Source organism: Podarcis vaucheri (assembly GCF_965113315.1).
Source record: "Podarcis vaucheri genome assembly, chromosome: 6".
Taxonomy (NCBI): Eukaryota; Metazoa; Chordata; class Lepidosauria; order Squamata; family Lacertidae; genus Podarcis; species Podarcis vaucheri.
This window is the reverse complement of record NC_138764.1, coordinates 73,337,641-73,361,083: the sequence shown is the minus strand read 5'-3', so window position 1 is coordinate 73,361,083 and position 23,443 is coordinate 73,337,641. Positions and strand designations below refer to the sequence as shown.

The following is a 23,443-nucleotide window of genomic DNA, read 5'->3' as shown; positions in this document are numbered from 1 at the left end:
AAAAGAGCAAATTATCATCCAAATTATAATTATTAATTTGGGGGGGCTTCCCATAGTCTGGACCTTGAAGCATATCTCCAAATCTCAATCCTGCCTCTCCTCGTTGTTTCCATATTTTCCACATCTCAATTTTAATGCTATAATAAGCAGCCAAGCACAACAAGCAGCACAAGTTTCCAGCAACTACTATTATTGCCTCTGACCATGGAGGTAGAGCAAACCCATTGATAGATCCTCCATCAATTTATCTAATCCTCTTTTAAAACCACCCCAACTGGGGGCCGCTACCACCTCCTGTGGGTGAGAGTCTCATTGTTTAACTATTTGTACCCCATCCATCTGACTGGGTTGCCCAAGCCACTCTGGGTGGCTATGTGCTACATGAAAAAGTACTTTCTCTTATGTGTCCTAAATCTTTCAACATTCAAGTTCACTGGATGTCCAATGAGGACTAGTATTATGAGAGGGGGAGAAAAACCTTTCGCTATCCAGTTTCAACATACCAGGCGTAACTTCTGTCATGTCACCTCTTACCTTTGCTCTAAACTAAAAGGCCCAAACACTATCTCTCACCATGGGAAAGTTGTTCCATCCCCTGATCCTTTTGACTGCCCCTTTCTGAACCTTTTCCTACTCTGCAATATCCTTTTGGAAGATTATTGTGTCATTGTTACTCCTCCTAAAGAGGAAGATGTAGATGCCGTGCTTTCACTTTAACACATTCCCTTCTGATTTTTTTTTTATACTGTAGGACTATATATATACTGTATAGTATACCATGGAGTCAGGCAGTGCTGCTATACATTTCTCTGTTTCTCTCCTGAGCTACTTAGCTCCAGTTCAGCCCAGATGTCTGATATGGTACAACTCCGTGATTTGACTTAACCTTCCTTACCTTGTATAGGTAAATTCTACTTTCCGGATTTTTCAGTTCCATCTCTAGGTCAAATGAAGCATTTCCTTGCACCTCATTGACTCTGACATGCCTCAGGTTTCTGAGGTTGAGTAGATACTGTAAAGAGCAAAGATGAGATATAATAGGGGATTTCAAGGACTATTAACACTGCTTAAATGGGGTACTGCCTGTTCTGGGGACAACCAAGGCACTTATTTCAACAGCAGTAAGCAAGATTGCCGTTTCGATGCTTTTTAGATAAATCTGGGTGCTCTCCTTTCTAAGGAGAATGTGCTGTGAAAAACAAGCCCAAGCCTTGTGGCAAGTTCACTATAATACTCAGAGCCTTTATTGGCAATAAAGTTTTATATTTCATCTGTGACTGGGTTATTTAATCCATATGGGACCTTCAGAAAAACTTACTCAATTCTGAATTTGTGACACAGGTAACGTCATAATTCAACGGTAAAGCATCTACTTTGCAGGCAGAATTTCCCAACAACAGTCCTCAGGCATCTCTAGATAGGACTGTGAGAGATCCCTGCTTTCAATCTTGAGGAGCTGCTGGCAGTCAGTGTAGAAATTATTGAGCCTGGTGAGCCAGTGGCCTGACTCAGAATAAGACAGCTTCTTCTTCTTTCTATGAAATGCAACAAGATGAGGATTTGCCTCCCTAGATTCTGGCGTTAAAGAAATAGCCTTACCTGTGCCTGCTTGTCCTCTCTCTCCTTCTTCATCTCCTGAAGCTTCCTCAGCATCCCACGGAAGTCAACAATGCCATACTTCAGGCAGATCCTTTCATAATCTTTCTTATCTGCATTCAGCAGTAACTGCCAGATCTGTTCCATATCAATTTCCTTCTTTGGAGCACTTGAAGGTGTTCTGAGAGAGTTAAGTACCAGGAAGAGAAACCCTGATTATATGTGAATAGCAGGAGACATCTTTCTCAATATGTATATGTGGTGGGGTGTTTTTAGGGGTGGGGTGGGGTTGCTTTTCATTCCAAACCCTCTTCAGAATCTGAGGCAAATCCACTAGGAACATACGAGTAGGACTCCATTTGTTTTCTTTAATGACACCATATACAGCCTCTTCTGTTTATGATGGGGATGTTTGCAGCAAATGGCAGAATTGCACTCAGCGGGTGGCATTATTAAGTACAATACATTATTTCTACAAGCTAAAATAACTCTGCATTGGAACATCTTACCTGGGGAGATGTTGAGCCTCCCACCATTTGGAATCATGAAACAGTAATTTATCAAGAAGATGTTTTAAGCCTCTCTGTACACACAGTATTTATTATTCACTTATTACATTTATAGTTCCCTTTCTTCCATGGAGCTCACCGTGGTATACACAGTTTACCCCTTCCTCACTTTATCCTCACACAACCTGTGAGGTAGGTTAAGATGAGAGACTGCCACTGGCCCAAGGTCACCCCATGAACTCCATGGCTGAGTGGAGAGTCAAACTCTGGTCTCCTAGGTCCTAGTCCAGCACACTAACCAATGCACCCCACTGGCTCTCCCCTTAATTACAATCTTAAACAAATGGTAAAACCAGAAGACCACATTGATGTCCTACCCTCCCACCCCCGAATTTACTTAAGCAAAAAGGTTATAACTTCAGAAGAAAGAGATACAAAAAAACTGCAAAGCAAGACCCAATTGTATAAGGAATCATACACTATTGACTGCAACATCTATTGGGGACTGATCCCTATTACTGTCAGAAGCAAGATATCTGCTTATTATATACTGATGTTCATGAACATTTTCTGCAGAATATCTGTTTATATAATTCCCTCTGCAAGTGGGACTTGGGCCTTTGTCAGTCATATCATATTTTTTGGAAGACAGGGACCCCCTCCTCCCTGCTTTATAAAACAACCTGTTCTTCAAAACACTCACCGTTTCTTTAATGTTTTTCTGAAGTCCTGGAGCTCCTTCTTCAGGTCTGTAAGATTTTTTAAAAAAGAATTGGCATGCAATGAAAGTGGGGCTTCCTTAACCCAGAGCTTAATAAGAGTGTTGATGTGGTCGATGTATTATCAAGTGTCAAAGTCTTGGCTTGTGGGCCTCCAGACCAATGCATCTTACCTGTCTGTGGTGCAGAAGAAGTCTGCTTCGCTTTCTTCTTGAAGCCGACTGATCAGTTATGGCAAGAGAAGAAAGGTGAGGAGGGAGAGAAATCAAGAGGGAAGGAGAATTCCTTAATTAGCAATGTAGTTGCAGGAATGCCTCCTCTAAGCATTGACAGTTGTTACAATTTAGAAGTTAAGCACACTCAAGCCTCACAGAATTCTTAGGGCTTAAGTGTACAGTTCATACTTATACCGACTTCAGTGAGACAAGCATGGTTCGCTTTGTATTTGTCGAACTGGGAAATGCACCATCTATGTTTCTCATTTAAATATTCTATTAAAACATGACATTCAAATGCCTAATGGCAATTATGGTAATAGAGAAAGCCCTTTGTTGGCCTGTAGATTTTAATGGGTATCTTTCATGAATAAGAATACCTATATTCCTGATCCTTTAAACTAGAGGTGCCAGAGGCTGAACCTGAAAACTTCTCCATGCAAAGTTATGTGCTCTACCATTAAGTTATTGTCTCTCCCATACTTATTATTTGCATTAATAACACCATCCTATGCATACCACAGAGCCTAGGGCTTGCTAATCAGAAGGTTGGCAGTTCGAATCCCCATGAGGGGATGAGCTCCTGTTGCTTGGTCCCAGCTCTTGCCAACCTAGCAGTTCAAAAGCACGTCAAGTGCAAGTAGATAAATAGGTGGGAAGATAAATGGTATTTCCATGCGCTGCTCTGGTTCGCCAGAAGCGGCTTAGTCATGCTGGCCACACGACCCGGAAGCTGTACGCCGGCTCCCTCGGCCAGTAAAGCGAGATGAGCGCCGCAACCCCAGAGTCGTCCGCGACTGGACCTAATGGCCAGGGGTCCCTTTACCTTTTTATGCATACATACTCAGAAGTAAGTCTCATTGTACTCAGCAGTGCTTTCTCCCCTGGTAAATGTGTTTAGGATTGCAGCTTAAGTAATAGTTGGTCCTCAGTGCCAAAGCATTATTATTGTTTAGGCTGACAGCAGCATGCTTCCTTGACTAACCTACCCTGTATAATCTTGAGACCAGCAGTGCAGGTGGCTTCCCCATACTCATTCGCAGCGGTGCAACGGTACAAGTCAGCATCATCTGCAGTGATTTTGTTTACCTTTAAAGAGAAAAGAGAAATGGAAATCAGTGCAGAAATTTTATTATTGTTGTGTGCACTCAGGTCCTGCTTGCCGGTTTCCCACAGGTGTCTGGTTGGCCAATATGAGAACAGAATGCTGGACAAGGTGGGCTATTGGTCTGCTCCAGAAGGCTCTTCTTCTTCTTCTTCTTCTAAGATGCTCCATATTTTAGGGAGAAGATTCACCAGTCCTTGACATTTTACTGCGTTAAGGTTTAACAGTATATTCACAGGAAGCTGTGTATATACCATACATTAAAGCACACGTCTCCCCCCTCCCAAAGCATCCTGGGAACTTCAGTTTACCCATCGCAGAGCTAAAATTCCCAGCATGCTTAACTGCAGTTCCCAGAATTCTTTGAGGGAAGCACATTTAAATCATAGAATCATAGAGTTGGAATGGGGCCAAAGAGTCATCTAGTCCAACCCCCTGCAATGCAGGAATCTCAACTAAAGCATCCATGAGAGATGGCCATCTGCTTAAAAACCTCCAAAAAAGGAGAGTTCACCACCTCTCGTGGGAGCACATTTTGCTGTCAAACAGCTCTTACTGTCAGAAAGTTCTTCCTGATGTTTAGTTGGAATCTCCTTTCTTGCAACTTGAAGCCATTGTTTTGAGTCCTAGCCTCCAGAACAGGAGAAAACAAGCTTGCTCCCTCTTTCATGTGACAGCCTTTAAGTTATTTGAAGATGGCTATCATATCTCCTCTCAGTCTCCTCTTATCCAGCCTAAACACACCCAACTTCCTCAACCGTTCCTCATAAGGCTTGGTTTCCAGACTCTTGTGGTTCTTGGTCATCCTTCTCTGCACACGTTCCAGCTTGTCAACATCCTTCTTAAATTGTGGTGCCCAGAATTAGACACAGTATTCCAGGCGGGGTCTCACCAAGTCAGAATAGAGTGGGACTATTACTTCCCTTGACCTGGACACTATACTTCTGTTGATGCAGTCTAAATGTATAGTGTGTACATAACCATAGATAGCAGTTAATCCTCACCTGCAGGATAAACTCATTTGTGGCTGGATTGAATGATATCTGGTATTTCTGAGGATCATCCACTGCCTCATTATTGCGTTTCCAGAACACCTCTGGTTGTGGTTCGCCCTTGACCACAGCTCTGAAAATGGCATTTTTACCTTGGAGGAAAAAAGAAGGGAAATGTTTCAGTAGGAAGCAGAAATCCACAATAAAAACGGATGATGTAAAGGAATTCCCCTTTGAAATATTTGCCATGTGTTTTCTAGTTCCCTCCTAATAAGAAATAAAGCGTTCCAGCAGATGCCTTAGAAAGGCCAAAAGTAGTTGGTTATTAAGCTGAGGCTCCAATACTTTGGCCACCTCATGAGAAGAGAAGACTCCCTGGGAAAGACCCTGGTGTTGGGAAAGATTGAGGGCACAAGGAGAAGGGGACGACAGAGGACGAGATGGTTGGACAGTGTTCTCAAAGCTACCAGCATGAGTTTGACCAAACTGCGGGAGGCAGTGGAAGACAGAAGTGCCTGGCGTGCTCTGGTCCATGGGGTCACGAAGAGTCAGACATGACTAAATGACTAAACAACAACAAACTGTTTAGTTTGCTTGCATTGCACTTTCATTTGCATTTGTTCACATAAAAATCCCAGGAATTTAAAGGAAGAGACTATCTCCACACAGCCCCCCCCCCGATATACAACAGGGCTAGTTCTCAGTTCTTAGGCCATGCCTCACCTTCCTGTAATGTTAAGGTAATTGGCTTCCGCTCAAAGTCAGGTGTGCTGCACCCTTTTGGAATGTCCTCCACAAACTGTGTGATAGTCACTCCAGGGACGGCCGATCTCTTCAGAGTTTTAACTGCAAAGTAATAAATATTTACCGGATGTGGGGCTAGAGGACATTTATTAACGGAAACTTCTCTAATAGCTCAAATCCCATTATGCTAATTACTACAAGGCAGCAAGCTTGAAAGATAATTAGACTGTAAATGTCCCTGCACCAAAAAATGTGGTATTTTGTTCTGACCCCTTTTTGAGAAAACATTTACTGAGCACCTGAGAGAAATAAAAATCTAGCCAACTTTAGGTGTTTCCAGATGCCTGCTTATTATGAGACTGCTGCTCCTCTTCCATGCAAGATGTTGCTGTTGATTGTTGCTGCACTGCTTACACAATATTGTTGGCTTCAACATGCCAACCCATCATCTCCTCACCCTTTGATCCAGATTTATTCTTTTGAGGAGAAATCCATTAAGAAAAAGAAAAAAATGCTGCCTGTGACCCATTTGCAAATTAAGCCCCATTCTGGAAACACACTTTGTATCTTCCATTCCAAGGCCGAGAAGAGATCCCCTAGAACAGGGGTCTGCAACCCGCGGCTCCGGAGCCGCATGTGGCTCTTTTACACCTTTGCCGCGGCTCCGGGGCGGATACTAGCGAGGGGAGGAAGCGCATTGTGCGCCCCGAGACTCCCCACTGTGGCGGGCACTGTACTGGCTGTGATGTTGCATGGGGGCAGTGCGTGCGTTAGTCACACACCGTCCCGACGTCACCTTCCCGCCCGCTGTCAGATCGCGGCTCCAGAGATATATTTGTTTTAAATGTTGCAATGGTTTTGCGGCTCCCAGGTTTTTTTCCCCTTCGGAGACGGGTCCAAGTGGCTCTTTTTGTCTTAAAGGTTGCAGACCCCTGCCCTAGAAGTAATTTTGGGTATCGTAAATTACAAACATTACTCCCATTCTAAAACATAGCTGTCAACTTCTCCCTTTTCTTATGAAGAATCCTATTTGGAATAAGGGAATTTCCCTTTAAAAAAGGGAAACGTTGACAGCCATGTTCTAGAAAGTCTGTGTAGTTGAGGCTCTGGTCTGCCATGTTGCTTGCCTCTCTCACCTCCCCTCCGGCCTGCCATTCCTCTTCTGGCAGCAACTGGAGCTCAGCAGGAAAACCTGATGAATTCCTCCTGCAGATAAATGGCAATCACCTATTAGTATACATGGCTGGGGGACACACTAGCAATAACAATAACAGCAATGATTTTATTATTTATAAGATGTTGTTCTCGAAGTGTGTGCACCCAGGAAGGCTGCAGAATGCAGACCATTCGTATAATAAAAGGGCACTTGTGATAACATGGGTCTAGTGCCTCAAAACTTCTGGACCCCACGCATGAGAATTTCACACACACACACAAATTCTCCTCTATGATAGTTTTTAGATCCAATTTTGTTTCTCCCTAGATGGAGAATAATTGCTGGGGCCGTAGGAACCACAGGAGAAATCAGTACTGTCCTATTTGAGACTAGTAGTCTGGTCTCAGAGAAACTCATATAGCTCCCAAATGGACAAATGAGGATCATTTTACTCTTTTGGATGAAGTACAATAAAATAAACCAGGAACAAAGGAATAGGCTCTTTGAATATTTGGCTTTGGTTGTCTTTGCCTGCCTGCTGTTGGCTGCCTGCTGTTCCAGGCAGATTTTTAACTGAAGAAGTGCCTATCGCTGCTTGGAAATAAAAGCACTAGGTGGTGCTAGAGAGATCGTTCAGAATCAGAAAATGACGGGAAAGTTCTTTGTTGTGCCAACACCATCTCAAAATGAGGGGGCATGGCAGATGTTTGCGTACCCTTCCGATGTTGTTCACATAGTCTGCCTTACAAATTAAGGATCATAGAAATATATTTACAAATTTCTATCTGAGAAAAAAGAGAGGCAGATGCTGACATTTCAGAGGAAACCATCAAAATATTTATATTTCACCAATCTGCTGACATTCCAAAGTCATCACACCACTTTTTCAAAACATTTTTAGAAAGTAATGTGCTCAATCAGAAATTGAGGGACTTCTAAGTAATAACTTGCATACCCTATGAAAGAGAGCATCTTGCTGACTTTCTATGGAAAAGTGTACCCAAAATGCCACTTATCGTGGGACCATTCGGATAGGAGTAGTAGTGATAATAATGATAATAATGATAATAATAATAATAATAATAATAATAATAATAATAATAATAATTTGTTATTTATACCCCTCCCATCTGACTGGATTTCCCCAGACACTCTGGGCGGCTTCCAACAAAATATTAAAATACAGTGGTCTGTTAAACACTAAAAGCTTCAGATGACTTCTAAAAGTCTGGTAGTTCTTTTTCTCTTTGACATCTGATGGGAGGACGTTCCACAGGGTGGGCACCACCACCGAGAAGGCCCTCTGCCTGGTTCCCTGTAACTTGGCTTCTCGCAGCGAGGGAACCACCAGAAGGCCCTCGGCACTGGACCTCAATGTCCGGGTGGAACGATGGGGGTGAAGACGCTCCTTCAGGTATACTGGACCAAGGCCGTTTAGGCTTTAAAGGTCAGCACAAACACTTTGAATTGTGTCCGGAAACGTACTGGGAGCCAATGTAGGTCTTTCAAGTGGTCTCGGCGGCCACTTCCAGTCACCAGTCTAGCTGCCGCATTCTGGATTAGTTGTAGTTTCTGGGTCACCTTCAAAGGTAGCCCCACATAGAGTGCATTCCAGTAGTCCAAGCGAGAGATAACTAGAGCATGTACCACTCTGGCGAGACAGTCCGCAGGCAGATGGAGCTGGTAAACAGCTGCCCTAGACACAGAATTGACCTGTGCCTCCATGGTCAGCTGAGAGTCCAAAATGACTCCAAGGCTGCGCACCTGGTCCTTCAGGGGCACAGTTACCCCATTCAGTCACCAGTATGACTGCTTCTTAATTGCTAAGATCACTAGCAGCAAGCAGCAAGTATAGCCTCTCTCCTAACAGTATCTGACTGCATTCCTCTTCATCCCAGGTGGCCCAGCCCTTATTAGACATTGAAGCCATAGGGTGTACTCTCAGACTCTCTAAACCAAAATCGACTATACCTCCACAGGGTTCTTTACATTCCATCTGTCATTGGATGGGCATCTTGCTAGTTTGAAATAACTGCTTTGGTCACACCATATACCTCTCTGTGAATGGGTTTCAGAGAGCAGATCTTGGGGGGGGGGAAACAACCTTGACTCTCTAATGTCATTTCAATTGTAAACTTGGGACTCAGCTACATTGTCAAAGAAAAAGCTGTTTATATGCATTGTTTATGCATTATAACACTGTGACACCAGATGGCACTGTGGAGTTCTGTTTTTTGCCAACCCGATTTCTCATACAAAGTTCACAACACATTTAACTGAAACGTTTCTTTGATATGTCGAGATCCAGCCCAGATTTAATTCCCACTGAATTCAATGATAATGAAGTTAAGGGGGAAGGAATCAAATGCAAGTAACTTGTTAGAAATACATATTGCTGGAAATGCTTCATGTACCCCAACTGACCGGCGTCATAAAATCAGCAATTTGAGGCAAGGGGGAAAAGCCAGAATAAAATCAGAAATAATGACGGGACCAAAGGATTTGGGGGATTTGCAGTTCCAGATTTAAGAAGATACCTTGAAGCTGCATGCTGGAGCTGGTTGAAAGAGTGGATGCTATTAAAAAATACTGAAATCTTGGAATTAGAGGGCTGGGATAAAATTTATGGTTGGCATGGCTATTTAATCTATGGGAAAATACAAATGCATAAAGGATTCACGAATCATTTAGTGAGAAAGGCCCTATTCGAGGTATGCGAGAGAACAAAAGAGGGAATTACAGAAAGAACCCCATGGTGGACCTCTCCAATAGAGGCAACCTCAACATTAAAAAATAATACAAAAAATGCTTGGGCATCTTATAAAGATCTGGTAGAAGGAACGAATGAAAATACCAAATTAAAGGAATATGAAGAACTTTAAAAATTGAGAATAAATTGGCTGGAATATTTCCAATTTAAGGCTACATATGAGAAAGATATAAAGACCAGAGGATTTGGGAATAAAATATCAAAATTAGAAAAAGAGGTTTTACAGAATAACCAAAAAATACTCGGCAAAATGTATAGATTATTAGACAACGTTCATCTAGATCAAGAAACCAAAGAAAAGAATATGCAAAAGTGGGAACGAGATTTAGGCTATACAATTGAATATAAAGATTGGGGGGGGGGATTGGACAAAAAATATAAATTTCACGGCCTGTTACTCATTAAGAGAGAACTATACGAAGATGCATCACAGGTAGTACCTGGCACCAGACAGATTGGCAAAAATGAATAAAACAAGTAGCAATAAATGCTGGAGATGTAATAGAATGATTGGTACCCTATATCATATGTGGTGGACATGCCCAAAGATTAAAAAATTCTGGGACATGATTCACGAAGAGATTAAAAAATTGACAAAAATATCATATATTAAAAGGGCAGAAGCATATCTATTAGAAATTTTGAATAATGATATCCCCAAGGACAAAATCAACATCTTTCTGTATGCAACAAAAGCAGCGAGAATGTTAGTAGCAAGTCATTGGAAAGGAAATCATATCCCAACAAAGGGGGAATGGTTGAGTAAACTATGTGAGTACATGGAGTTAGCAAAATTGACTGATTTAATAAGGCAAAAACCAAAAATTATAATCCAAAAACAATGAGAATGTCTAAATGATTATCTATGTAAACGGCTCGAGTGCAAATGTTTGGTTGGTAGATTAACCTGGTGAAGGGTACAGAGAACCTAAAGTTTTGATTTGAAATTTGAAAGAACTTAAGGAAGGAAAATTATTGAATGACAGATGTAATTTCGATCATGATAATTAAGGGATGTGTGGTGAATGCAGTGGAAATCTTTTATTAATATTTCAAATAAGATCCATATATTGAAGTGTTTGAAGTATGAATTTGGTAAAATCTTTGGTTATGAAAAGTAACTTTTTTCTTTCTTTCTTTTCTTCTTCTTCCTTCTCCCCCCCCCCTTTATATTCCTCTCTCTTCCCTTTTTCTCTCTTATCTTCTTTTTTTTTCTTCTGGCTTTTATTGTGGAAAATATGTATATAAGTTTGTCTGCAGTGTTATGTTTTCTTTTCTTTTTTCTTTGTAAGAAATAAATACATTAATAAAATAAAATAAAAAAAATTAAAATCAGCAACTTGAAATGAAGCCCAGTTTTATTTTTAGTCAGAAGAACCAATGCCCCATTTGTGCTACAAACGCTCATGGCTTCCCCAAAGAATCTTGGAAAGTAAAGCTTGTTATAAAGGTATTTTGAGAGTTGTTAGGAGACCACATTCCCCCTGCAGAGCTAGGGTTCCCCGAGTTCACTGGGAAGAGGGATTGATTGTTAAACCACTCTGGAAATTATTGCTCTGTGAGGGGAATAGAGCTCTCCTAACAACTCCGAGGATGCTTAACAAATTAGAGTTCCCAGGACTCTTTGGGGAAGCTATGATACTGCTTTAAATGTATGGTGTGAATGAGCCCTAATTCAGGGATGGGGAACCTGTGCCTCCTGCAGACGTGCTGGACTGCAACACCCAACATCCCTGACCATAGGAGCCCAATGAAGAAGAAGAAGAAGAAGAAGAAGAAGAAGAAGAAGAAGAAGAAGAAGAAGAAGAGGAGGAGTAGTTTGGATTTGATATCCCACCTTTCACTCCCTTTAAGGAGTCTCAAAGCGGCTAACGTTCTCCTTTCCCTTCCTCCCCCAAAACACTATGTGAGGTGAGTGGGGCTGAGAGACTTCAGAGAAGTGTGACTGGCCCAAGGTCACCCAGCAGCTGCATGTGGAGGAGCGGGGACGCGAACCCGGTTCCCCAGATTACGGGACTACCACTCTTAACCACTACACCACACTGGAGGGCCACTATCTCCCCATTCCTGAAGTACTTTCTATGATTTCCATTTTGTCTAACACCCAGGAATATGTTCACAGGGTTACACATGCATTTTAGACACATATGACTATGCCTATTGAATAATATGATAAACAAAGATAGCTGCCTGTATACTTCTATAGTCCCATTTAAACTGGTCAGTGCCAACACCTGCCAAGATAACATGAACCAATTGGCCAAACAGAGCAGATGATATTCGTGCTATGTCCTATTCCTTGTCCTTATCTGTTCTTATCTCTCTGTTAGCTGGTAGACCGACATACTGAAAGATAGAATCCTGGACTTGATGATGACTATTTCAACAAGTTTGTCACAAGGTATTAGCCCAGAGAGTTAAATGGACCCTCCAATCTCAGAGGTTGTGGGAGCTAACAGTAGAGGAGTGGGGTGTCTTTCACGACCTTCGTGGTCTTGGTAACAATATGGGAAATTCACCAAATACATAAACGCTCAAGGTTGTTGCAAAAAAATTGCGAATGAAATTACAAAGCTAAATCATTTGGTGTGAGTGTGCCAACAGGAAATAACAACCAGTTATTTTTTAAGGAAATGGGAATTACTCATTAGAGAGTGGAAATAATTTGTGAATTAGTAACAATTAGTAGGTAAAAACTCCCCCCCCCCGCATTATGAAACTCACAATCATTTTGCTTTTCAGGGGCGTGTGTAGTTGTGAATAGTTGTTTTTTTATTATTATTATTATTATTATTATTATTATTATTATTATTATTATTAAACTTTATCTAGAATCTGCTGCTTTTAAGTGAGCCATTTGGGTTGAATTCTATTGGTGGAAGGACTTTTCATACAGCGGATACCTCTGCTAATGGATGAGGAGCAGAGATTATTTTTGTATAGGTGAAATTAAGATTCCACCCCCCTCCCCACTAAACAAGTCACTTTGCACTTGTTTACACTAAATTGCATTTGGCATTTTACCACCCATTCACTCAGTTTGGATAGGTCCTTTTAGAGCTCTTTGCAATCTCTTTTCGTTAGTATAATCAGCAAAATTGGTCACCTCACTGCCCACTCCTAACTCTAGAGCATTACTTTTCAAGTTAAAAAAGCACAGTTCCCTCACCTGGCCAAGCCCACCACTTAGGAGCAAGAATCACAAATCCCCTTTTGCTTGTTAAAGGTTCTCTTTCTCTCTCACACCCAGTTTCCATTTGCCATATAGGAAATACGGCTCTGGGATTCCAATACCTCCTAAACGCTGATATTTTGCTGTCACCATATGAACACGAATATCTATAACTTTCTCACAGCCTGGAGGCATGTGAGAATATGAGGCATGGTTTGAAAGAGCAAATCTTTATTACTATAGTAAAAGCTGACTATAACTAGCTCATGTATGATTTGTTCTTCATAACAGTGTTTGGATACTTTGTATTTTATAACATGTGTTATAAAATAGTCACATACGAAATGTTACATTAATGCAAAGTTACTAATATATATAAATCAATATCAATTCATTTTCCTTCTGACAAACCCTCCCTCTCAGCCTCTGGGTTCTCACCCAGGGTCTAAACAAACTCTCATCCACAAAAATCTCACAACGAGAAGAGAAACAGCAGGCATCAACCTAGTCTCTCACTCTAGACTTGCTCTTTATCCTTCACCGAGAGAGGATTTACTATTCGGCAACCCTTAAAACAGGGATCAGCAAACTTTTTCAGCAGGGGGCCGGTCCACTGTCCCTCAGACTTTTGGGGGGGGCACAAATGCCCCACAAATAACCCAGAGATGCATTTTAAATAAAAGCACACATTTTACACATGTAAAAACACCAGGCAGGCCCCACAAATAACCCAGAGATGCATTTTAAATAAAAGGACACATTCTGCTCATATAAAAACATGCTGATTCCCAGTCTGTCCACGGGCCGGATTGAGAAGGCGATTGGGCCACATCCGGCCCCTGGGCCTTAGTTTGCCTACCCATGCCTTAAAACTTGTCATTTCCATGATCTGCTTGCATGAATGTGAGCTCTGCATGCAGATTTGAGCTGATCCTCACACAGATCCATAGCCATAATAGTATTAGAAAATATTGTGCCTCACAACTGCCACTAAGAACTATGAAGTGATGAGCATTAGTAATCGAGGCTCACATGCAACACAGATCTGAGTTTTCATTGTTATCAGAAGAATCCTGGGTCCAGCTTTTCTGCTTTCTTTGGTTTACTGATTATCTGTGGTGACCTGAATCCACGAATAGATGCTGAATGGTCTAGCGAAGGACCACATAACTACATTCGGTTCGGTTTGCTTTTCTCTTAAGTGTGAGCTGACCTAACTCGTACTTCCCGAAACAATATGCAAACCAAAATGAGGCTATTCTTTGAAATTTGCACTTCTCCAAATTTTGTGATGCAGTTCTTCAACCAAATAATGGGGGGGGGGTGTATATTAGGGGAAAGTGTGAATAAAAATAGTAGAAATCAGAAAACATGCAAAAATGTTTTCTATTATGGAAATTTGCTTTGCAAAAATGCTGTACAGTATCAGGCAAAATTGTATGCAAAAATAGGTATATTAGGAGAAATGTGCAGCGGCAAGACTCAGTCTAAAATCACATAAAAACAAACAGAGCAGGGTAATCAAAACAGGTAATCTTTGGTTCCTGACTCAAGGAAAAGCCTAATAGACAGAAGACCTGATATCAAGAAGGCTAATTACTGTCTATCATCACATCATAGCATCTCAGCCTCATACTTTTCGTTCTTACATTTGCCTGATTTGTATACATATTTGAGAATGCAGAGATGGAATAATTGTTTGGGACTATTAGCTCACCATACCTTCCAATTTCCACTACCAAACAGCTTTCATATGTTAAACAACAAAATGTGTGTTTGGGGTGTGCGCGCATGGTGATAAAATCCATATATAATGTTCTCTTTCTATGCATCAGCCAGTAAGCCTTCCTCTATGTCCAAAAACAATGAAGATTCTTCTGGTGCCTTAAATACTAACAAATTTATTATGGTATAAACATTTGTAGAAGACCAGAGTCCGGTTACATGCCTTTGTTTATAATAAGAGGTAGAGGGTACGGAGAACAGGAATTAACAAGAAGCCTATTGGAATAGTTGTCAAAGGGGAAATCTCTCAGTTTTCTGATCTTTCAGGACCAGACTGTTTAAATCGATAGTCAGTCCACCTGAATTAATGGAGTTCAGCTGGTCCATGTGAAAAGCTAGACTAGACCTCCTTTCTAATGCTCTACCATAAATTCTTGAGTATTGTGTTCCAGATGCTAATCCTATGGCCATTTTGTATATACTGTATTCAACAAATAAATATAAATTTAATAAATCAGATAACCCTTTGGGAGAATAACAATGAAATATACTCTTCTGGCAATTTCCTTGGCCGTAGGAACATAGGCAGCCTAACGCCAATGTTGTTTGGATCTTTGTTTACAAGCAGAATATTATACTACCTCTCAGTGACATACAAATATCCTATTGAAGCCACGACTGGTTTACACAAGCAGCAGAACTTGTGTACTCCTAAGCAAGAGCCAAGTTATGTCTGATGCAGGAAATCTGATGACACTTCTCCCAGTGATTTCATTTTTACTTTGAGCAGCTATGGAGGAGAGGGCAGAGGGCTCTGATTTTTATCAGAATAGTGGCGCTAGAGGAGGATGGGTTAATTCTGTCACGGTTTCCCTGATTTAAGTCACACATGTGTCACTAAATACTGTTAAACAGTCGTGAAACCCTTGACAGAAGTTCCTGGAAAACAATTATTATTATCCCCAGCAAGCAGCATTGCTGCACTTAATTCATGATGCCATAACATGTCATGCATGATGTGACAAGTTCCTTATCATGTCTTTATGAATTTCCCATTCCCACAGTGTCACTGCGGGGTTTTTATTATTATTATTATTCTTGCTTACTTTCCCTGTATTTTTGCCTCTGCAAAAGCCACACACACTCGGCCACTAACAACGATGGGGTACATCACTCCTAGAGTTATTTGTTTGCTTTGTTTGTTTGTTTTTAAGGACATTTATGTGCCATTTGATCCTTAGCATTTCTGAGTGGTGTACGTAAAACTGAGCCATACAGAAAATATAAAATAATAAAAAGTTGCAATAAAACCAATTTTTCAAAAAAACAAAACAAAACCCTTCCCACTCTAACAATACTATCATTGGGCAGCAAGGCTTAGCCCTACCCATTTTCACGAAGTTGGGAGGGGGATATTGTTGCCCATGGCGTTGGTAGCGTTACTGTCATGAAAGTTGCAACTAGTCGGGAACCCTTAAATTTTTCTTTTCTTTTCACATTAGGCACCAGAAAACAGGTCCATCCCATTTCAGCCCTGAGACACAAAATGGAACCAGCATCTCCTACAAATGGTCTGATAAATTAAAACCATTTGTGAGGAAGCCAAGACTGACCTTCTTCCATTTCACTGCTTGTCTGTCTTGCTCCTCCCAACCAAGTGCCATTAACTCGTGCGCCACTGAAACCCGAAAAGCAATGGAATATCTGGATGGTGTTGTACACATTTAGCAGCGGTCATGGATTTCAGCGCGTTTCTTTCATGTGACCAAACGCACTCTGCCAGAGTCAGTGTAAAAGGATTGGGGGAAACAACTGCCGCAAAGAGCGGTCCTCTCGTCCTCCATCATCTCAGGATTAAATTTAACTGCGCTCTTGGTGAGGAGGTAAGCTTCTCAGCATCCTCCATTTTCTCTGACTCACAGACTTTGAGAGTAATAAACACAGTCCTTCGTTGTGTGCTCAAAACATCTCTGTGGCAAGAAATGGGTAGGAATCTTCCCAGGTTGTTCAAGTACCGCTGGCCTGAAGCAATGCATTCACTCAGGCTACTGATATTTCTTATACACCTACTAAATTGCTGCGGTTTGTAGAACAGTTTCCCCTACATGTTCCAAAGGCCTCAGAAGCCCTCTCCACTGTAACACAGAGCAGGGCTTTTAGTGTGGCTTCCCTTGTTCTGTAGAATAGCATTCCTGCCAAGATGCAACAGGCAACAACTATCTGCAACTTATGGAAACATGTGGAGTAATTTTTGTTCCAATAGACTTTCCTAGCTGGATAAATATGGATTTACATTAAGTGTCTACTGGGTTTTAGTCTTTTTTTAAAAAAGGTAATTGCTGTTTTTGTATTTTTAATGTTTTTTAATTATCTTACATGTAAATTGTCTAGAGATGGTTGTTTAGAAACTGATTATTATATTATTATATTATATTATATTATATTATATTATATTATATTATATTATATCATATTATATTATATTATATTATAGTTAATGATGATGATGCATCTCAAAGGGTCTTTGTCCCCTCTTAGTCTGAAGAATATAAAGTCAGGGTCAAAGTCTATTTTTTTTTCAGTCAACTGGCTCATAGGCATGTGCTTTGGCAAAAGTGTCAGATATGACCAAATTCCATGCCCGTTGGAGCTCTAGTGGGAAATGACAGCTTGGAACATTTCAGCATAAACTATTCAGAACGGAAAAAGGATCATTAAAAACATTCACGAGGCCATCAATGGGACTTAAAAGGGTTTTGAAACCATAACCAGCTTTACAAAGTCTTCCGGCAAATTCTATACATTACATTTTTACTGCAGCAATACACACATCATTTGAATGAGCACAGGATTTATATTAGACATTTTTAGGGGCAGATGGGCATTTTCCTGAGAGTATATTGCCACTTAAATTTGATTCCCATGACCACCCTCTGTTTCTCTTTGGGGGGTGGGAGTGGCAGCTCACTATGACTTGCAATCATTAGTGGTGTGAACAGATGCAGTTATGTCTGGGGGGCAGCAAGACCCTCACAGTTGACTTTGTGGATGAACTCAAAATTCTGATTGCATGTGCCATTGGTTTGGATGTAACTACCTTTGCTGCAAAAGTTTCTGAACTGTGAGTTTTTCTGAGAATCAACCCTAAGGGATTGAGAAATATAAATGCTTCAATTTTAGTGAAGGTCTTTGGCTGTATGGTTTGATGACTATTACTCAAGTTACTTTTAAAACACAGAAGTGTTGTCTCATGCATTGTTCCTTAAGATTCATGGTTTTCTGTGCATGGCACTGTGTGGATTTCAGATAGACAAAGGGTGCAGAACTTGTGGACTTCCCAAAGTTGCTGGATTCCAGCTCCCATCAATTCCTGTGAGGATGATCAGTGGTCAGAGTTGCAACAAAACAATAACTGAAGCCCTATAGATTAATTATTATTCCCCACCTCTGAGACAGAAAACACCTAAAATAGATCTTCCTATGAAACAGATTTATGTGATAGCCTACCAGCATCGTACCAGTTCATGTACTTTAAGAGATGTCACTGAAAAATGCACATTTGTCTTTTACAAGTAGCATGAGTAGTGATTATCCAAGAAGGATTGTTACATCCTGTCCTTTGAGTCACACTATGGCCATCATATGATTACAGACATCCTGTAACACATTCCGATGCACACTTACTTGAAAGCGAGCCCCATTTTCTTCAGCATGCCCTATTCCCAAGCATGCATGCATAGGGCTATAGCCATGGTCAATTAATTATACTCGTTTTTAATTAAGCAATTACATCTGATTCCTTACACCTACATAGGAATACATATAACTGATCAAAAGTTTTTAGTTTGTTAATATAAGCAATGAATTAACACAATGCTACAGCACTTGTTCATATTTTTAGTTCTGGAGTCAGTGAGAAGGACCATAGCTCAGTGGTAGAGCTTCTGCTTTTCATGAAGAAGGTCCCACTCAGTGTAAACAGCACTGAGCCAAATAGACCAATGGTCTGACTCAGTGTTAGGCAGCTTCCTATGTTCCCATGCTCCCTTTAATTTTTATACGGGGAGCTGTTTATATGAGGACAGCTAGTTTTTCTTCTGACAGGGCATGTTTTCAGTTTTCTTATGGGAATCATTCTGTAAAGACAACCGTATGGTGCGGCCCTGTTGCACAGGTTTTACCACTGCCGAAATGTTCATGTTAATCAACTCCTGGCAGCAACGGAAAACCCTGACCTAATTTGTGGCCACATTTTGACTGAAGTGAGAATACTTGGTAGGCTTCCCCACCCCCAGCCACTTCCAGTTTGGTGGTGAAGGAAGCTACCAATTAATGCTCAAAAGCATTAGCTTTTGAGATGAAATGTCTCCATAGGTCTGACCCCAAACCCACTGGCCGAAATGAGCTGTGAATAACAAACCGGCATTCATTCTGTACATTGTTTGCACAAAGAGAACGAGTTCATAGATGGACGTCTGTCAAATGTAATAGCTTTAAATTAGGCCTTCATATTTAGATGGTCCACATTGGGTCTTCTAAATAACAGTTTGAATGCATTTGACACTGACTGTTCGCAGGCTTTCAGAAGCGCTTCTAAAAAAACAGGTGGCCAACTTGCAGCTTCTATGTCATACATGAGCTGCATATTTGAAGAGTTCTAAAACTGTAGCATGCCTCTTGCACGGCGAGACCTTTCCTCCAGCAAGCAATGGCTGTCATTCTGATGTCTTTGCACACTTAAGTGGTATATGAGTGTGCCTGTATGCCGGTCAGCGGGAGGTAAGGATTAAAATCTAACCTCACAAATGTAGAATGCGTCAACATGCAGCCTCCAAGCTATAAATTAGACCCTTCCTTCCCCCTGACGTACAGAATCTTTGCTATTCCCTCACTTAAAACTGATTTAAATGGCTGTCCGGTGCTGTTTGTCAACTTGACGTCTGATTTAGATGAGGCATTGCTTGCTTTAAAATCTGACACTCACACTCACAGCTCTTATAGCTTCCAGTCTCCCGGCACTCCTGTTCCAGAGAAAACAACAGAGGTAGAAGTGCTGTTTGGCCCTGTTACCTAGGCAGGAAGTCAGAAGGCCTGCTAGACGCATCATCCTATCTTCCTTTGCTAGAATGTGTCAAAATGCTTTTCTGTGCCTGAATATTAACAGGCGCAGAAAGTATGCTCTGCGCTACAGCTCCATATAGCCTTATATGGCTGACGCGTCTCATCAGATGGTTTCTCGCTCCGGCTAAAATTAACAGCGGGTGTTCCAAAAGTTTCGTGTGTGGTGCCGTCTGGCACATAGGGGTTAATCAAATAATCACATTGTTTTAAAAATGTAAATGTAGCAGAAAATATTCGGGTTTGAAGATTAATATTTTTCATATTCCCTGGAATCTGAGGATAGTGGTGGTCTTATCAATACTATTGAGAAAGTTGTAAGCCTACTCGGTTTTTATGTGCTTCAGTTCAATGGAATTTAAAAGCACATAACTGCATGCAAGATTATCACCATGTTCACTGTATGGTTCATTTATTTTATTTTTTTGGAGGAGAGAAATCTCCAATTTACAGCTTCTTGTCTTAACTTGTTAGCCTTCTACACTTGAAATAATGGGTAGTCAACTAAACGTTATGCAGAGTATGCCTGTTGGAATTAATAGACCTATGTTACTCATGATCATTAATTTCAATGGGTCTACTCTGAGTAGGCCGAGTGTTGAATTCTACCCATATTTCAGAATTCCATACAAATAGAGAATAGCTCCTATAATTTATCTTGCGTTATGGGTTAATGTTGGGTTTGCTGCGATGGCTCACCAAATGTTATTTTCAGTTTAATTCAAGTAGCTGCATCGGCCAGTTTTATAGCCTCAGCTATGAAGAGCCAATATTTGATAAGGACAATTGCATATCAGAAGAATACAGCCAATTAGAATCCACGTCCTGGTTTGTACTTTCTCAGAGAAACTCCTCTTTAATCAGCAGTCCTGAGGGGGGAAGGAGGGAACCCTAGGTGAACCTATAGAGCTGCCCCAAATGCTTCTAATACATTAAAAATTATACCAAGAAACCAGCCAGAAGGGAGCTCCCTCATCCCTCTCTGCACACCTCTGTTACCCCATAACACTTCATAACCATGTGGTGGTTTCGGTAGCTTTAAAGAGGCTATTTTGGAACTCATGCATTTCCCCTTTCTAGTCCTTCGAGAAGTATCACACTGGCTGCTTACCCAGCTGTCAAATGAAGGGTATCGGCTAAAGGACGCCTCTGTCATGCAAGTACAATCTAACACAAGATGCTCCTGAGCTTCAGGAATTTGTGACTCACCTGTCTGTGAGGATACTCCCTGCCTTCTCTGCCCTTGTCACGGCTTCCTCTTTGCTGCTTCCCACAAGGGTCTACGTTGTAGTCAATACTCTTGCAACTGAACAGCTAACTTAGAATTAGGTCATCGAGAGCCCTCTGCTCCTCTCCCTCAGTCCGTCTCGCTTTCCCCCTCTCGCTCTCTTAATCTCTCTCTTGCCCTCTCCCTTTCATAAGGTGAAAGCTTGTCAGAGAGCTGTTAGCCTGTAATAAATCCAAATGATTTTTTTTATTGGAAACTTATGGCATCTGCCTTGTAGCCACTATACTATTCCAGTACATGCCAGAGACGGCGCTGCACAAATTTGAGATTAACTCTAATTCTTTGGCATTTCATAAATCAATTCTGAAGTGTTAATTTTCTGCGGATCTGATTTCCTCTTCAAACTGAAACCTTCAAAGCTCCCCCCTTCTGGTAAAACCTTTAAATATTTCCATGAGGGGCACAACTATGTTTATATACAGCGGCGAGACTTCCACATTTTCAGAAGTGATGAGCACTCACAATTTTTTCTGAACCAATAGCTAAGCACTTTCCGATTTTTTTCTTTTTTAAAACCTTAATTGTTCTAACTAATCTTCGAAGATTAGTTAGAACAATTCATGTTCCTATTACATACATTAGAGGGGGCACTTTTAAAAGCCAATTGTTGAAATCCAGTGTTAGTAGACCCACTGAAATCAAGAGAAAAGCAGCTTCTTGTGATTTGTATAATTCTATGCTTTGCCTCGATCCTTCTAGGGCAGTGTGGTGTAGTGGTTAGAGTCTCAGAATAGGACCTGGGAGACCAGGGTTCATATCCCCACTCAGACATGAAGTTCACTGGGTGACCTTGGGCCAGTCACTGCCTCTCAGCCTAACCCACTTCACAGGGTTGTTGTGAGGGTTGAATGAGGAGGGGGAGAGCCATACATGCCGTCTTAAGTTCCTGGAAGGATAAGGTGGAATATAAATACAAAAAACAATAACATAGAACTCTCTTATGGCTTTCCCGGTCACTTGAATAAAGTGACTGGATTTGCATATGCAATAGGCAACACTCGTTCTTCCACTGACATGAATGGAGCAGCCTGTGTTTGCAGTAGATCTCTCTGTATGTGCATCTCAACACTGAAGTGCCAAAGTTTATTTTTAGTCTTTCAGATATCATCTGCCCTGGATCTTTAGGATAAGGATGTGATATAAACGGAAAATAAAATGTGTTTGCTCCAAGATGTTCTCTATAAATGTTATAGTGAGTGTACACAAAACAACAACAAGAAACCCCCTGCTGACTGCCAACATCAACACACAAATGTTGACAATCCCAAAAAAGTTTCGCGAACACCTTAAAATAGATTATCTGTCTCCCTGCTTTCCAAAACATAAACAAGTAAGTGCAGGTAATCACATGCAGGTGACTGTCAGCATTATTCACCACAACGTTTTCAGACGTTCATAAAACTTTGCTGAGATTGTTATATGTGAAACGCTGTTACAAAATTTCAAACATCCCTTGTAACAAATCACTAGGGAAAGGACAATACACAGCAAAGTAGGCATACTTTGCTGTGTATCCCTCCTTACTGGTTCATAGCAGCCAAGTTGTTATAGAATACACATACAACTTTTATGAACATTTAGCGAACTACCATAGAATTTCTCTTATCGAAACATCTGCCTCAAAGGTATAGCAATTACTCCCCATTACCCCATATAAACACTACTTAACTGCTTTTCTTTCATTAAGCATTAGCAATGGTGTAAATCAAATTGCCTACTCCACTACCCCAACTCCAGGCTATTTTAGGGTTGCCATATTTCAAAAAGTGAAAATCTGGACACAAAAGTTGTTGAGGTATTTTTAAGGAAATTCGCCAAAAAAGCAACACTTCCAACATGGGTTTCCCAGATATTTTTTACTGATTTTTGGAAATTCTGCTCAGATGCTATTTCTGATGGACAAATCCCAGATATGTCCAGGGAATCCCAGATGTTGGCAGTCCTTGGCTAGTTCCATAGCCTTTCTTCAGGGCCACAATCAGCGCCTGGCAACCCTGCAGCCCTGGGACCCAAGTGCCTTGGCAGGAGCCATCAATACTGAGGCATACTCTGCCCACTACTCCCACATTAGCACTGCCAAACAAAACTTCACCAATCTCCCCCTCTCCTCTAGGGGCTTACCTAGTGGTGGGTTTCCCGTGAGACTAAAACACCCCCTGAGCTGCACTTGGCTGTTTCCCAAATAGCAATGCCACAAAGCACTCAATGGATCTGCTGCTTGGCTCTCACCACTGGGCAAGGAGTGGGGAAGACCCACTCATCCTTGGTTTGGGTCCTGTCTTTCTTCTCTTTGAAATGCGTCGCTAGCAGTAATGGTTGAAAAGGAGACCAAAA

General features: G+C 41.2%; 1 protein-coding gene across 50 annotated transcripts in view; it reads right to left on the bottom strand.

The window, feature by feature from the left end:
• The window catches only part of IGFN1 (immunoglobulin like and fibronectin type III domain containing 1), a 49,081-nt gene extending 27,715 nt beyond the window's left edge, over positions 1 to 21,366 (bottom strand). For 21 of the 50 annotated variants that reach the window (XM_082227377.1, XM_082227339.1, XM_082227328.1 and 18 more), the window contains exons 1-9: positions 21,031 to 21,366; positions 7,017 to 7,086; positions 5,860 to 5,982; positions 5,149 to 5,288; positions 4,029 to 4,128; positions 2,998 to 3,045; positions 2,809 to 2,854; positions 1,600 to 1,777; positions 896 to 1,012 (exon numbers count right to left, since the gene is read on the bottom strand). In XM_082227377.1, coding sequence (XP_082083503.1) covers positions 896 to 1,012; positions 1,600 to 1,777; positions 2,809 to 2,854; positions 2,998 to 3,045; positions 4,029 to 4,128; positions 5,149 to 5,288; positions 5,860 to 5,982; positions 7,017 to 7,035 — 771 coding nt within the window. In that variant the 5' untranslated portion in view covers positions 7,036 to 7,086; positions 21,031 to 21,366. The remainder of the gene's footprint in view (positions 1 to 895; positions 1,013 to 1,599; positions 1,778 to 2,808; positions 2,855 to 2,997; positions 3,046 to 4,028; positions 4,129 to 5,148; positions 5,289 to 5,859; positions 5,983 to 7,016; positions 7,087 to 21,030) is intronic. The other 29 variants (XM_082227336.1, XM_082227349.1, XM_082227352.1 and 26 more) reach the window with 4 other exon arrangements.
• Positions 21,367 to 23,443: the final 2,077 nt, after the last annotated feature.